At 48.6% G+C, this 17,057-nt stretch overlaps 1 protein-coding gene across 1 annotated transcript in view; it reads left to right on the top strand.

The window, feature by feature from the left end:
- The window catches only part of LOC116952467 (N-alpha-acetyltransferase 15, NatA auxiliary subunit-like), a 44,829-nt gene extending 28,052 nt beyond the window's left edge, over window positions 1-16,777 (top strand). The window contains exons 10-20 of the mRNA XM_032971842.2: window positions 1,178-1,250; window positions 2,600-2,769; window positions 4,189-4,320; window positions 5,151-5,279; window positions 6,467-6,698; window positions 7,574-7,743; window positions 8,317-8,428; window positions 9,224-9,322; window positions 10,596-10,739; window positions 12,743-12,840; window positions 15,147-16,777. Of these exons, the coding sequence (XP_032827733.2) occupies window positions 1,178-1,250; window positions 2,600-2,769; window positions 4,189-4,320; window positions 5,151-5,279; window positions 6,467-6,698; window positions 7,574-7,743; window positions 8,317-8,428; window positions 9,224-9,322; window positions 10,596-10,739; window positions 12,743-12,840; window positions 15,147-15,269 (1,482 nt within the window). The 3' untranslated portion in view covers window positions 15,270-16,777. The remainder of the gene's footprint in view (window positions 1-1,177; window positions 1,251-2,599; window positions 2,770-4,188; window positions 4,321-5,150; window positions 5,280-6,466; window positions 6,699-7,573; window positions 7,744-8,316; window positions 8,429-9,223; window positions 9,323-10,595; window positions 10,740-12,742; window positions 12,841-15,146) is intronic.
- Window positions 16,778-17,057: the final 280 nt, after the last annotated feature.

A 17,057-nucleotide genomic window follows, 5' to 3' on the forward strand; every position in this document is an offset into this window, starting at 1 on the left:
ATCCAGCATACTCAGGTTGTGAACAGAAGCTCGGATCTCGAGTGAAAGCGCTTCCCGATCCAAGCCCTTGAGTAGATGCTGTGTTGACTGAACCACATGATAATTCACTGTTACAAAAACATTTTTTTTTGTTCCTGGGTAGTGTTATTTTCTAATTGCTTATGCCTCAAAAGTACAGAAAATGGCTATTATTCCCCACAAACTTTGCTTTTGTGACCAGGACAGTGATATTTTGAAATTTACCTATTTTCAATGAGAAAACATGGTGCATTTGTGTCTTTCCTTCACATAAAGTCCTGGTCACAAAAGCCAAGTTTGTGGGGAATAATATCCATTTTATATACTTTTGAGGCATAAGCAATTATAAAACAACACTTACTACCCAGGAACAAAATCGTGTTACATAATGTACCGTAATGTCGAATTCTTCACTGGTCACATGAAATCCACAAACGTTTAAGCACAGTTGCATGCCCCTGAAGTGGGCTACGAAGTGGTGCAATGCTTCGCTCGCTGGACTTGATATCCAGAGGTCGCTGGTTCATATCGATTTTCCTGGCATGGCATCTAAAACAATGGAGGCAAGTTTCTTAAAATCTCCCCCCTGCCTCCATCTACCCAGCGGGGTTCCACGGTGGCGAGATGTTAACTACCTCGCCTGTATACAGGAGGTCGTGAGTTCGATCACGACCCTGACACCTGTATATTTAGAGTTTGCATGTTCTCCCTGTTGTCGCATGGATTTTTCTTTGGGTCCTCTGGTTTTCCCCTGCCACATTTAGAATCAACATACTTTAGAGTATTTGGCTGCTATAAATTTCCACGTGAATATCCACTCCATTGAGTTTCGTTTGTGGGCTGGTCGCTTCTAAAAAAGAGCTATACAGCTCAGTGGGCCTTACCTGGTAAAATAAAAAGTGTTAATCGTAAATAAATGGGTTCACCACAGTTAGTCAATCGGCAGGTTGCGTGCGGTGGGGTAAAGTGTGGGTACTCCCACTTCTTCCAAGACGTCGGACCATTGTGGAAGAGTAGGCCAAATTTACCATCTTCGAATGGGCGTTCTAGAGCTCCTTTCAGCTGGACGGCCCTTACGCCGGTGCAATTGCAAGGATGCGGCCGTACTTCTCGTACCGTAACCGTGATCAGTAAAGTGAAGCACTCATTTGTTTTAAAGGTGCTTGCCATCGAGGAGCTTGCGGTGGCGTATGAGACATCGCTGGAAAACTACGGCCTCTTTCACCGTGACGGTGAGCACCGCTGCCGCCCCCCTCACATCGCCTACGGTCACGGGACATGCGAGCGCCCGACGCGTGCACCTCGCGTCGGGCGGCAGGGTTTGTGCGGTAGTGACACTCGCAGCGAGAAAAGGGGCGCCTGAGTGCGGTTCTCGACTCAGGCGCCTCTGTGTGGAGTTTGGAGATTCTCTCTCCCTGTTCTGTAGAGTGAATAAGTGAGTGGAGTTTGTATGTTCTGTCCCGCTGTTCTGTAGTGTGTGAGTGAATGAGTGGAGTGGGGAATGGTAGTGTGGCGGTTAGTGCACTGTGCTATGAATCAGGCGGCCCGAGTTCGATTCCCGTCCACGACCAATGCCGGTGACGAATGTATGAACCAGTCCTGGGCCTTTCCTCGGTTGACTCAGCCTCAAGTGAGTACCTGGTGTGATGTGTAAAACATCGCCATTAGGAATGCAAAGGCGGCTGGGCTTGGTGCTGGCCACCCACCGCCTCATAACTACTACACTGCTTTTAATAACCCCACTTTTTACTTTAACCACTATCATCTTGTGCACAATATAATTATTAGAAAGCACGTTGGATTAAGGCGCTATTAAAATCTATAAAAGAATAAATTATTTGCTCAGTAACATCACAGTAAGCACCTGTGTTCCCACCACTCACGCTGTAATACAGAGTGAGCTGTCGTGTTCTCACCGCTCACTGTGCACTAAGACACAGCTCTCGTGTCCTCACCACTCACTAAGCTCTCGTGTCCTCACCACTCACTAAGCTCTCGTGTCCTCACCACTCACTAAACTCTCGTGTCATCACCACTCACTAAGATCTCGTGTCCTCACCACTCACTAAACTCTCGTGTCATCACCACTCACTAAGCTCTCGTGTCATCACCACTCACTAAGCTCTCGTGTCCTCACCACTCACTAAGCTCTCGTGTCATCACCACTCACTAAACTCTCGTGTCCTCACCACTCACTAAGCTCTCGTGTCATCACCACTCACTAAACTCTCGTGTCCTCACCACTCACTAAGCTCTCGTGTCCTCACCACTCACTAAACTCTCGTGTCCTCACCACTCACTAAACTCTCGTGTCCTCACCACTCACTAAGCTCTCGTGTCCTCACCACTCACTAAACTCTCGTGTCCTCACCACTCACTGTGCACTAAGACACAGTGAGATCTCGTGTCCTCACCACTCACTAAGCTCTCGTGTCCTCACCACTCACTAAACTCTCGTGTCCTCACCACTCACTAAACTCTCGTGTCCTCACCACTCACTGTGCACTAAGACACAGTGAGATCTCGTGTCCTCACCACTCACTAAGATCTCGTGTTCTTACCACTCGCTGCACGCTGTAAGATGATGGCGAGCCGCAGCACGAGCCCACCCTGTTGTGGGTGCGCTTCCTGCTGGCTCAGCACTACGACTTGGTGGGTCAGTCGAGCCTGGCGTTCGACTACATCAACGGCTGCCTCGCAGCCTTCCCCTGCTCCCCGGAGTTGCTCGTTGCCAAGGCCAGCATCTACAAGGTGCGTGGACCACCACGCATTGGCGCTTGTGGGAGCCACGCTCGCGTGACCCACGTTCGCGCATGGTGACGCGCTTAACAGTGGCGATGATTTCGAGTCCAGGACAAACGAGCGGCGTGCGAGAGTTTGGGGCAGACGCAACAAAACAAGCGCTTTTCACACGCTTTCATTTAACTCACTCTGTCTGTTGTTGTTGTATCCTCAAATCTTGCAACTCACTTTTAACCCACATCCCAATGTGGTATCGACTGCAAACTTGGTATACTTATGTCATACTGATGACAATGCTATATTCTATCATAAAAAAAATAAAAAGTATACATTTTTAAACATTCTATTTTATATGTTATGTTTCGGCTGGGTCTAATTGTCCACGGTCAACTGACGTTGGCTGTAATTGGCCACAGTCCCTTACGTTATGGCAAGCTTCAGGGCCACTTCCTGGAGTCGTGGAGTTCTGCCATTACTAGTACATTTCATAAAAGCGTGTTTCTTAAAAAGATTTTTTAAATGTAACTTATTTACCTGCAGGTAAAGTCAACGAATAAGGAGCTCGGTTAATTGCCGGCGTGCCATCACGTTATTGGCATTGGGTAGGATTCGCTGGCAACCTTTGTACCCTCCGTTGCTACACACCACGGAAAGGGGAGTAGAGTCAAGGATGTAATACATGCGGGGAGGGAAAAGACTGGAACGGGAAAGACCAGAGAAACATTGGGGAAAGGAACAGAGAATCATCGGGAGTACAGGGTCAGGAGAGATGAGGATAGAGAGGAGGAAGAGGCTACATCAGGACCTTGATGCTGCTTCATAGAGGAGGAGCGGCGTCTGTTCTCACAGTGGGCGGGTAGAGGGGAAGTTTCAGAGTGGAAGTGGCCACACAAGTCTACGGGAGGCTTGATCTGAGTTAGAGATGTAACTTACGTTGTTTTAATTCGATGAGGACAAAAAACGCATTGTGCTTTATTACACACGGCCCCATGTGACGTCACATGAACACTTTTTTCATGTGAACAATGATTTACAGCCCTCTGACACTCCACTGCTGGACGAAGGCCTCCCTACTCATATAACCCTCGACACGCACACAAAACTAGTGGCCTGCAGTGTGAATCTCTGCGAATAATGGAAACGAACAAATGAATGGATCTACTGATGAGAATAGTGGAAGAGGTTTGCTCCACATTTAGAATCAACATGCGTTTAAGGTATTTGGCTGCTATAAATTTTCACATTATAAGCTTCTTCATTCAGCTATCATTTGTGGCCAGGGCTATATATCTCAGTGGACCTTACTTACCTGGTTAAAATAAAAAAATATATAAATCCATTAGTTTTAGTTGAGTAAACGGCATATGCTTAGTGGGTCTCTTGCGGGGAGGGAGGGCCGTGAATGATCATGGTGGGGGTGTCGCACAGCACGCCGGAGACGCTGTGGCCGCGGCCGAATGCCTAAGGCAGGCCCTGGGCCTGGAGCCAGGTGACCGCTTCCTGCAGGTGAAGCGCATCAAGTACCTACTGCGCGCGGGGCTCGTCACGCAAGCACTGCTGGTGAGTCCCTTGCGTGAGTCATCGTGAGCCTAGCGGCGACTCGTTCATACCGACGTTCGTACCTACGTTGTTTGGCTCGACGTTGTTTGGCTCAATGTATGAGTTCACAAGGGGGCCGAGCCTCCTGCAGGGAGGCTCAAGGCAGGAAAGGTCTGCGAGGTTGCTCTCTTGCTTCATTACTGTTGTTTACATTTTTATAAGCCGCAGCAGTCCCAACAAAGGGCAGCAGAGCACCATACAGTAAATTGTATCCAAAAATAAATAAAAACATCTCCAGTTTACCTAACACAGGGGTCAGCAACTTACGGCTCTGGAGCCGCGTGTGGCTTTTTAAAGACTGCACCGTAACGTTATTTATTAAGGACCACTGTTTCCTATTCACGTGCATTGCGGCTCTTGAAATATTGAGTTTTATTTACCGAATTCTAAAATAATGGTTCTTTTTGTTATTTTGGTTGCCGACCCCTTACCTAACATATCCTAGGAAATGAGTAGGATTTGAATATTTTTCTAAATTGGAGAATCTCAACGGTCAGGTGCAATTTTACAGGCAGAGTATTCCAAATATGGGGGCCACGGACCAGAGATACTGTGTCAGAAATGTTGCACCGTTGTAGCAGAAGCAGCAGCAGTAGCAGAAGGATCCATCCATTCAGCTTCGGCTGAAGCCACCACGTGGCTTCCAAACCCCCGACAGAGAGCTTAGCGTTACTCTTCACTAAACCACGGGTGAGTGGAAGAGCAAGTCGATCGAACGGTGCTCGCTGCAACGTTCTCTGCCACAACCACGTGGGGAATCTGTCGCATTTGTTTTTTTCTGCCGGTGGCAGGAGAGCGGCTTCGTGCAGGAGGGCCCCGGGGAGCCGCAGCCCCTGTGGTTCCTACTGGCGTTGGCGGAGGCATACTGGCGGCAGGGCCGCCACCGCGACGCGCTCCGCGTGTGCCGCCAGGTGGAGAAGGTCGGCGCTCGCAAACCGGCGTTGCCGCTCCGATCACACGCCCCGCTCCACACGGCATAGCAAACTTTTTTCTTTACAGATGTAGTGACATCGCGGGATGTCACTGTGTAGTGCCGGCCTGAGAGAGGCATGGGGTGCGGTGTATTGACATCGCGGATACCACTATGGTGTGAGTGTAGTACCGGCTCTAGAGGGGCTCGGTCAGCGCTGATTGATAGCGCTGGATGGCACCATGCTTGGCGTGCAGTGCCGGCCCTACAGGATAGAGTGTGGGAGTGCCGGCCGTAGGAATGAGGTTACTAAAGGCCATGGCACTCTGTTTGACCCGAGAGGACAAGTGACCAGTTAAGTCCTCAAAGAGGCCCCAGGTGGGGGCTAGGAGTGGTCACGTGGTCGGGGTCCAGATCCTGCTCGAGGATTCTGGAAGGTGGTCGTGGCCAAGAGCGGAGCCAGCCACGCCGCAGAGAATATAAGCCGGGTCCCCCAGAGGGACCAGCGTTGTTGTTCATTCTGAAGAAACCTTCGTCTACGTTCTACGAGTCTCCAACACGTGGAATGTGGAGGGATAAAAACCGGAGGACTCTGAGAAAAATCCACACGATCGCGGTGAGAGAGACACGCTAACTTAAATTATACAGTAGGCATCAGGGTCGGGATCGAACCCACAACTTTCTGTATACCAGGCGAGCGAGTTAACATCTCGCTACCTCAACATGAGTGGTTTGTTAGAGGCAACCTGGCCGCACGTGATCAGAATCGGCATCAGAAGTTTATATCCCACTGAGTAAAGCCCATTGAGCTAAGAGGCTCTCTTTCAAGGGTGACTTGACCGGCAGACAACATCAAAGCACAATTACAGATTTTAAAAAACACAAACTTAATAACAATCTCCGCACCTTCGATTAGCATGGTTGGCTATGTAGGGTATGAAAGAAGTTCAACATACATGGAAAATTACATTCACATGTAAACTTTAGTGAATGTAACTCGAAATAATCATGCTTTAAAGTACGGGGGGGGAAAGTAAATCTTATGACCTGGAGAATACAATAGTATTAACGAGACAGCAATCAACACATAATATAGTTCTAGAGCGCAACCGCACATCCCAGATCGTTACAATTTGCTGGATCGTCGCCAAGGGTGCAAATCATCCGCGCCACTGGCGCTGTGTGCCTTCCGAACAGCACTTCAACGACGTGGCCGCGTCCCAGCTGGACTTCCACACCTACTGCCTGCGCCGGGCCACGCTGCGCGCATACGCGGGGATGCTGCGCACGTCCACCGCGCTGCGCGGCCATCCCGCGTCAGTGCGTGCGGCCCGCACGGCCGTGCGCTGCTGCCTTGGCCTTCATGACCGGCCCTCCGCACCCATCCGGCACGCAGAGGACGGGGGCCGCCAAGCGCGCGATGTCGGCGGTGAGTTTCGATGTCGTGCGCGCGGAGTTTTTTTTCCAAGCTTGCGGCACGATGCTTGTACGCACATTGAACTTCGGTATGCTCTGTACTTAACCAATCGTACTAATCGGAGGTGCTGAGGAGGAAGGACAAGAAACTGTACGCAACAATCAGTTCTAAAGAAATTAGTTTTCAATTTATATTTAAAAGTGCATAGCTCCAGTGGCTTCCTAATATCGGAATGAGTGCTTCTGAAAGTGCGTGATGCAATAACCGTCTTTGTTCGATGGGTGGTGGTGGCCACGCTGCACATGGTTGCCTGTTAGTGGTCCAGCACTGTGGAGGCAGCAGTGAGGGTTTTTGGATCACTGGACGTCTCTGAATTCCTACAGGACATCTGTGAAAAGAGCTTCATAGCTCATTGGATTCCCCAAGTCTAAATAAAGATTCTGATACAAAAATATTCTGGTCACCGCACAGATGTTGTGCAACTCCCTTCCCGTGACTGTCGAAAAATCATACCCTGGCTCTTATCAGGAGAAGTCGGTACATCAACATGTGGATTCCACCAGTTTCGTCTGTATGGGTTAGTGTTGCGTGGGTTTTTTCTGGGTGTTCCGGTTTCCTACCACATGTATAAACACTCATTAATTGGCCGATAAACCACAATCTAGAGAGGACCGCAGAGCTTGGGGGTGGGGGAAATTGACACCGTTCGTGTCTGTGGTCTTCATGCCTCTCAAGCCATGCGGTGGCGGCAGCGGTGCGTTGATGTGTCTCTTTTTCCACTCTCTGCTCGTCGGTGCCATCGGCGCGTATTGTCCCCTTGCTGGGTGTCGCTCTATCCTTTCCCGGGGGGTCCGGCAGCCGTTTCGTACCGGATCTCTTTTGCTTAGGCTCGGCACCGGCTGCCGAGCAGCGCAAGCAGCAGAGCAAGCGGCGCAAGGCGGTAGCACGCATCCTGCGTGGTGACGGAGGAGGTGGAGGCAGAGCGGGAAGCGGGCCGGACCCTGACGTGCGCGACGGCAAGGAGCTACACGACTTCATGGAGGAACTCGGCGTGCAGGTGAAGCGTGTCCCCGCGCAAGACAAGTGTAGTCCCACGGTCACCGGTACCGGCGTCGTGGTGCAGCTGGTACTGTGGATCTGCAGAGTCGATGTTTTTTTGCGTGGCAGTGGCTCCACGTGACATAGCTCTTAGGGTCACTGGAACACACAAACCCCACCACTATGATAAGAGAAAAGTTAAGCAAGGCAAAAAAAATGCATATAGATAAAGCTTGGAAGTATAAATTGCATGAGTATACAGTAAAAAAAAATGCAGATTTGTCAAGATCAAATGTAAGCTGGGGCAATGCAACAAAAGAACAACGATTCAAAACCATACCAATACACCACAGTCCCACGATCACATTGCACTTTATGACCGAATTATAGACCACACGCAGTGTCAATGAGTTTTTCGTGTTTCTGCGGTTTTCCACGTCGTGCGTTTCGCCTGCATTCTGCGTCTTCTGTGCAGTGATCCCTGACAGGCTACGGCGCCCCCCCTCAACCCCCCACTCCTCAAGCCCCCCCCACCCTCTCACCCCTAACACCTCTCTCACCCCTCCCACCCCCCCACCACTCGCGTGGCCAGGATGCCGACGACCCACTCTCTGAAGCCGTGAGCTTCTTGGCTCCTCTTGAAAACTTTGCAGCGAACGACATCGCGACGCACCTGCTCGCCTTCGAAATACATCTGCGAAGAGGTAAGCGATCATGTGATCCATCAAGCAGGTATACGGCACCTCATCCTCCTCAATGCCCACGGGGAAGGGATTTTCACAACATTAGCGTGATGATCCACCAACCCTCACTGCTGCTGCCTCCAACAGTGCAGGATTACGGGCAGCCACGTGCAGCAGCAGTATAGCCACCACCACCGCCACACAGCAGAAAGCACTTACCTGCCCTTCAGAATGCTCGCCTGCCCGAGTGAACGCCATCATCGAGCAGTGCAACCTTGGTCATGCGGTTAGAATTTTTGTTACTCTTACTAAGTTTGAAAGTCATGAGTGTGTTTTTTTTATACCGACTCGGTCGTGGTTTTCCGCTGGGGAAGTCTGCATCGGTTGCGATTTGTGTTCTTCAATCACCTTGCAGCTGCCGACTGTACCAATAATGAACGCATTCTCTGGATTATAGGAGGCTCCGGAAAGTGAGATGTATTTCCAAATGCGTGTCCGCTGTCAAGAAACTGCTGCCGAGCCATTAACTATTCCAGAACACGTTCTGTAAAAAGCACTGAAATGAATCGAACTTAACTTATTACATAATTGATATATTTCACAACGAAATTTGTATTTTCAAGTACGTAAAACGAACAATAACAATGAAGATTTAACCGCGTATTTTATGTTACGATGCTCGTGGTTTCTATATCGTACCAATAATATTGTGGTACCCGCCACATTGCGGAGACGTGAGTGATGGATAATTACAACAATTCAGTATGACCGCTGCGAGTGAGCGAGAAAGTGCAGCGGCCATTTGTGTCTGTGCAGGTAAACCTCTCCTGATGCTATGCTCTGTGAGGCGCGCCGCCACGATTGACCCCCACGACCCCTGGCTGCACACCTGCCTGGTGCGGCTCTGCACAGCCGGTGAGTCACAGTGGCGGGATGTTAACTACCTCACCTGGTATACAGGAGGTCGTGAGTTCCACCCTGATACCTGACACTTGTATATTTGGAGTTTGCGTGTCTCTCTCTCTTCCCGTGGTCACATAGATTTTTCTTCGGGTCCTCCAGTTTTTCCCTCCACATTTAGAAACAACGGGCGTTCACAGTATTTGGCTACAATTAATGTCTACGTGATAAGACACTTCGTTGAGCTACCATTTGTGGCCAGGTAGCCCCTGAAAAAGAGCTACATAGCTCAGTGGGCCATGCCTGGTTAAATCAAAAAAGTTTAGTTTTGTTTGAGTTGGGTACGGCGAGCGGTGTGGCTGGGGCCGCAGGGAGTGCGGAGTGGGGAGGGAGCGGCGGCGCAGTGGTTATCGCACTGTGCTACGAACACGGGCCGGCTAGCCGAGTTCGATTCTCGGTCACGGACAATATTGGAGAATGTCTAAAATGATCCTGGGGGCCTCCCTCAAGTCAATTCTGTCTTAGTAAATGCGAATCACACACGAGCAGAGAACTCGTATGGAGTTTGAGCAAGAAAAGTCAGTGGGTTTTTGCAGAACACGTCATTAGAGAGGATATGCTGGTCGATCCTCGGGACTAATGTAGAGTTGCAGCCAAAGGAGGGAACATTCCCGATAGGACATCCACTGCAGGAATGTAGAGATTAAATCCGCCCCTGTTAATATTATTAAACAATTATTATATTCAAATTGACATTAATAATTGTGTATCCAGGAAAGCCATGCTTAGTTATAGGCCTTGCTTTCAGGATGTCATGTATTTGGTTTTAATTTTGAGATGTTTTCAGCCAATTAATGATGAGTGTGTTAATTATACACGTGGGAGGAAACCGGAGCACCCAGAGGAAACCCACGCTTGCGAGGGGACGCAACGCTCTATCCCCATCCAGATGGAGCAGATGAATATTAGTTGACATTTGCTGTACTGCCTTCTGGGCGAGCCAGGGTATGGGCTCCTCGACACCCATGGGAAGGGAGTTTCATAAGGTGTGTGTGTGATCTACCAACCCTCGCTGCTGCCTCCACAATGCTGGATTACAGGCAGCCACGTGCGTAGCCATCGCCAAGCGGCCAACTCTTTAAGTTGCTCAGTGGATTAACATTAAATTGTAGAATCATAAGATGATATCGCATCAGCTTGGGGAGGCCTTCATCCAGCAGTGGATTAATCTTAGATGCTGCTGAAGATGATGATGACGACGACGAGCCGTGTGTCGTGCCGAGTGTAGCGGAGGGCGTGCTGAGCACGACGGCACCCGTGGCCGAGGTTCTGCGTCAGGAACTGCCCCCCTTGCTCGGCGCCGGCAGCCTGGAGCAGATGAATGGGGACTTCCTGCAGCGCAATGCCACCTCGCTCCGGCACTCGCTCGCCGGTGAGTCTGCTGGCAGCCAGGCCTCGTTGTGGCGCATGCTCGCCACACTCTCCTGTACGCCGCACTCTCCTGTACGTCACATTCTCCTGTACGCCACACTCTACTGTACGCCACACTCTCCTGTACGTCCCACTCTACTGTACATCCCACTCTACTGTACGTCACACTCTCCTGTACGTCACACTCTCCTGTACGTCACACTGTCCTGTACGCTGGATTCTCTTGTACACCTGAGCAGTAGCGCGCTCGTTTGCCGCTTGCTGCAGAGGTTCACGGTTCGAGTCCAGCTGCCATAACTGCAGTAACCGATGTAAATGACTGCTATGACTGCTACGAGCTGTCCACTTCACTCTCAGTGGACAACGTCACTAGAGATCCCGTGAGATCGCTTGCAAGAGCAGGACAACGTGCGCCACCGGTGTCATGGTTTGGATTTGGCAAGTTTGAAAAAATTACCCCATTAAATTACTTAATTGGGATCATGCACAGCAGCAATCATCGCCCCACGACTGTGAAAGTCTGGCAGCACTCTTCGTTGATATGAGTCACGAGACTCAACTTTCTTGGGTAAACTCGCTTAATACAGGTACTCCTTTACTTACGAACGAGTTAGGTTCCAAAGGTCTGTTTGTAAGTCGGTTTGTTCGTAAGTTCAACTTTACTCCTGTCGATTCCAAACATATTGTACGGCACGTACACTAAACACCGGGAATGATTTAAAAAGCTGTATAATCTCCTGTAGATGTAGATACCACTGGTTGTTCATGTTCTACAGATGTAGATGACACTGGTTCTTTATGTTCTACAGATGTAGATGACACTGGTTCTTTATGTTCTGCAGATGTAGATGACACTAGTTCTTTATGTTCTGCAGATGTAGATGTGAATTACCTTTGGTGCTCCTGTTTCCTCTCCTCGCTTGAAAAACTTACTTAAGACATGTCTGAAACGTTGGTCTCTTCTTCTCTTCATCAACTACTAACAACAATTGCATAATGGACAGCTGCTGACACCATCATAACCCTTTCAGTATTTGGGTCCTGAGACTCAAAACAGCCAATGATTGACACCAAACAATTAACTTACGACTCTCAGTCTGAACATGCAACTGGACATGCGGTCAGGTTTGTTAGTATCTCTGAAAGCTAGAAAGTCGAATGTTCGTAAGTAGAGGAGTCTCTGTATGAATAATTTCTGCTTGCCTGTCCTATACAACATTTACCTTCCCTATTAAACATTTTCTATTACTATAGAAGGCCTATAATAGAGTGTTTTGGGGTTATTGGTCGCGAAAGCCTACGTGTTAAACTCCTATAGAAGGCTTTCTTATCCTAGAATAATAAACAGTGTTTATAGATATTAGCTTCTTCATGCAAACTGCAACTTACAAAGCTGCACAATCCGCAACACACAGAGGCACAATTATAGATTTCAGCCAATTAGTGAGTGTTTACATGTGGGAGGAAACGAAAGCACCTGGGGAAAACCCATGCATGCGAGGGGAAAACACGATCTCATTCAGATGGAATGGATGGGTATTAGCCCACACTTTGCTGTACCACCTTCTGGTGAGACAGGGTATGGCTTCTCCACGACATCCACGGGAAGGGAGTTTCGCAATGTCTATCTGTGATCCACCAACCCTCCCTGCTGCCTCCACAGCACTGGATTACAGACCATGTGCAGTGGAGCCACCACCACCACCGGTCGGAGAGCACTTCCTCTATCCTACGGAGCGCTTGTCTGAGTGAATGCCATCATTGTCCACAGGCAGCAAATGGACCACTAAACCACATGTTGCGTGATGTTTTGTCAGATTTACAAATGTAGTGTATGCAGTGCAGAGGTGATTACTTGGGGGGACTTGGGGGTATAGTTGAATAGTTCCCCCCTAATGAACGACAGTGCTGTCTTCAGAAAAAAATGTGACTCTGTCCCCATCCTGAACGTACCATTCACGTTGTGCCCTGGAGAGAATAACGTGGGTGTTTGTTTTTTCGCAGGGGCACGGATGCTGTTTTTCCTAGATAAGGCTCACCAGGAGAAGGCCCTCACCATCGCCACCAACCTTGACGAAGCGTTGACAGACAGGAATGTCGCGGTGAGGACTCCCACTCTCTCTCTCTCTGTTGCACAGCACTATTTTGCTGATGTAAATGACCATGACTCCTGAGGTGCCAGAGCCAAGCTCATTGTTGCTTGAAAGCAATCGAGGAGATGAAGCCTCTAGGTGTCACTTAAGTCTTTGTGGATTTATCGTTTCTGCTGCTCCTGTAAATGCGCAGCGCCAGCTCGGGATGATGATGGTTGCGGTCCTGATGGCGGGGGCTGCCACAGAGAAACGATGCCCGGCAGTGGCCATGATGCTGCTCCTTGGTGTAGAGAGAGGAGGGGATTGTGAGTCGCGCTGCTGCTGCGGTGCAGTGGCACAGGCAGTAGGCGATATTGTAATATTATTATTACAATTGTTAGAGCGAGGAATTACTAAGTTACTGAATCACATTCGCACGGTAAATTCGGCCTGCAGCGATCCCATGGCGGGACAAAGAGCTGAGATGAGGGTACAGTGAGGGAAAAAAGTATTTGATCCCCTGCTGATTTTGTACGTTTGCCCACTGACAAAGAAATGATCAGTCTATAATTTTAATGGTAGGTTTATTTGAACAGTGAGAGACAGAATAACAACAAAAACATCCAGAAAAACGCATGTCAAAAATATTATAAAGTGATTTGCATTTTAATTAGGGAAATAAGTATTTGACCCCTCTGCAAAACATCACTTAGTACTTGCTGGCAAAACCCTTGTTGGCAATCACAGAGGTCAGACGTTTCTTGTAGTTGGCCACCAGGTTTGCACACATCTCAGGAGGGATTTTGTCCCACTCCTTTTTGCAGATCTTCTCCAAGTGATTAAGTTTTCGAGGCTGAGCTTTGGCAACTCGAACCTTCAGCTCCCTCCACAGATTTTCTATGGGATTAAGGTCTGGAGACTGGCTAGGCCACTCCAGGACCTTAATGTGCTTCTTCTTGAGCCACTCCTTTGTTGCCTTGGCCGTGTGTTTTGGGTCATTGTCATGCTGGAATACCCATCCACGACCCATCTTAAATGCCATGGCTGAGGGAAGGAGGTTCTCACCCAAGATGTGACGTACATGGCCCCGTCCATCATCCCTTTGATGCGGTGAAGTTGTCCTGTCCCCTTATCAGAAAAACACCCCCAAAGCATAATGTTTCCACCTCCATGTTTGACGGTGGGGATGGTGTTCTTGGGGTCATAGGCAGCATTCCTCCTCCTCCAAACACGGCGAGTTGAGTTGATGCCAAAGAGCTCCATTTTGGTCTCATCTGACCAGAATACTTTCACCCAGTTGTCCTCCGAATCATTCAGATATTCATTGGCTTCAGACGGGCATGTATATGTGCTTTCTTGAGCAGGGGGACCTTGCGGGCGCTGCAGGATTTCAGTCCTTTACGGCGTAGTGTGTTACCAATTGTTTTCTTGGTGACTATGGTCCCAGCTGCCTTGAGATCATTGACAAGATCCTCCTGTGTAGCTCTGGGCTGATTCCTCACCGTTCTCATGATCATTGCAACTCCACGAGGTGAGATCTTGCATGGAGCCCCAGGCCGAGGGAGATTGACAGTTCTTTTGTGTTTCTTCCATTTGCGAATAATCGCACCAACTGTTGTCACCTTCTAACCAAGCTGCTTGGCAATGGTCATGTAGCCCATTCCAGCCTTGTGTAGGTCTACAATTTTGTCCCTGACATCCTTGGAGAGCTCTTTGGTCTTGGCCATGGTGGAGAGTTTGGAATCTGATTGATTGATTGCTTCTGTGGAAAGGTGTCTTTATACAGCTAACAAGCTGAGATTAGGAGCACTCCCTTTAAGAGTGTGCTCCTATCTCAGCTCGTTACTTGTATAAAAGACACCTGGCAGCCAGAAATCTTTCTCATTGAGAGGGGGTCAAATACTTATTTCCCTCATTAAAATGCAAATCAATTTATAACATTTTTGACATGCGTTTTTCTGGATTTTTGTTGTTATTCTGTCTCTCACTGTTCAAATAAACCTACCATTAAAATTATAGACTGATCATTTCTTTGTCAGTGGGCAAACGTACAAAATCAGCAGGGGATCAAATACTTTTTTCCCTCACTGTATGCTGCTGCGTACTGTCTCATTACGCATACTGTATCACTCCAATACTGTGTCATACCACTCAGCAGTGCAGCTCAAGAAAGTATTTCATTGTTGACCGCTCAGAAGCTGCGTTATAATGGTGGGCATTCCGTGTTATTGTAACGGTGCTTGTTCAGCGTTGTGCGTGATAGATAAAACGCATTTTGTGAACACCATGATGATTTATAGAATTGCTATTTGTGTCCCTTGTGTGACCTTTCCCAGACTTGTACATCTGTACTGGAGGCCCTGAGAGATGGCAGCCTGGGCTGCGCGGAGGCTCAAGCAGAGACGTACAGAGCAACGTGCCACAAGCTCTTTCCATTCGCCAGTGCCTTCCGGCCTTAGTGCGCACCTGGATTTAAACACCCGAGTACCTTTTATTCAGGTTTTATTTACGCTTGTTTACCCAGGATAGCCTCACTGAGTCTCAAGACTCTTTTGCAGGACGGTCCTGCCAAGTTTTTTTGCAGTAAGGGGCCGATGTTGATGTGTAAAATCCCAATTATGTAATTTGCAGGTCATTTTTCAGCATTGGCATGTTTTGTCCACTTCCAGTTACATTGTGTTTGGGTATTTTAAGCTATGGGAGGAATCTGGAGAACTCGGAGAAACCCCAAACAGAACAGGCGGAGAGAACATACAAACTCCACTCACTCTGCAGATCTCGGAGAACATCCAAACTCCACTCACACAAAAACAAAGTATAGCCTCAAAAGACTTTTGGGACCACCTATGAAAGCCGACACGACACACGAGAGAATGGCTAGCATCATGCCCAGCCACCTGGTACTCATTTGAGGCTGAGTCGACCTAGAGGAAGCCCAAGATTGTTTAAGGTAATCATCGCTAGTGTTGGCCGTGAGAGGGAATCAAACACGGGTCGTTGGGTTTGTAGCGCAGCACAAAGATCAAAGATAAAGATCCCCCGTGTAGCCTTAACAGACTGTAGGGGCAAGTGCTGTTAGCGAGCACCTATGAAGGCCGGAACGGTACACGAGGGGGTGGGTGGCCAGCACCACGCCCGACCGCCTTTGTCTCCCGAGTGGCAATGTTTACACACCGCACCAGGTACTCATTTGAGGCTGAGTCGACCTAGGGGAGGCCCGGGACCGGTTCAGATAATCGTCACTGGTGTTGGCCGTGAGCGGGAATCGAACCCGGGTCGCCAGGTTCATAGCGCAGTGCGCTAACCGCTACACTACCGCTGTGCAAGAGTGAGCGCAGCACGCTCACTCTTGCACACACACTCTGCAGAACAGGTGGAGAACATACAAACGCCACTCATTTATTTACTATACATAACAGGGGGAGAACATACAATCGCCACTCACTTATTTACTCTTCAGAACAGGGAGAGAACATACAAATTACACTCACTTATTCACTGTACAGAACATGTAGAGAACATACAAACTCCACTCACTCAATTTATGAATTGAACCCTGTGCCGCATCCTTGCCACCAAAAAAATTCTTTAAAGGTTTCTTTTTTATGCGACATTCCATATGCACATTTGATTTGTGATCTGAAGAAGGGCCCATGGCCTGACACAACGCTTATGAATATTATGTTTTTATTTTAAGAGCACACAGTGTTGTTGACGAACGTGTTGCGTTGCTTGCTTTGAGAGTGCATGCTCACTTGAGAGAGACAGCTGTCGCGTCCGTGTTACACACATCTCAGAAATATAGATATTTTTTTCCCAAAAAAAATTCCTTGCGATAAACATTACTCCTTTGAACCTGGTAGTTTACCAAATGTACTTGCTGAATGTATCATTCCAATCATTCCTACGTGGCTTTTTGCTAGAGATTTCAGGAAGTGGCCACATACAAATAAATATAAATACAATATCCTGATGTGTTGGGTCATGACCTTTCTCGCGCAATCCCCTTGGTGATGCTGCGTGTCATAGCGGTACTTGCGGACCCTACTTCTCTGGGCCTCTATGTGCTATGAAGAAGGACCGTCGCCTCTTCGATACTGCTGTCTTTTCATGCTCCACTGTTATCGACAAATGCGTTGAGTTTTTGTTTTTTTGATTGAAATTATAGATGCAGCTAGCACTTTCGTGATCATCATCGTGATAATGCGATTTGTAGCCTGCACAATATTTCACAAAATTGACCGTGG

The sequence above is a fragment of the Petromyzon marinus genome, chromosome 47 (genome assembly GCF_048934315.1).
Source record: "Petromyzon marinus isolate PM22_M1 ecotype Great Lakes invasive population chromosome 47, UKy_Petmar_22M1.pri1.0, whole genome shotgun sequence".
In the NCBI taxonomy this organism is placed as follows: Eukaryota; Metazoa; Chordata; class Hyperoartia; order Petromyzontiformes; family Petromyzontidae; genus Petromyzon; species Petromyzon marinus.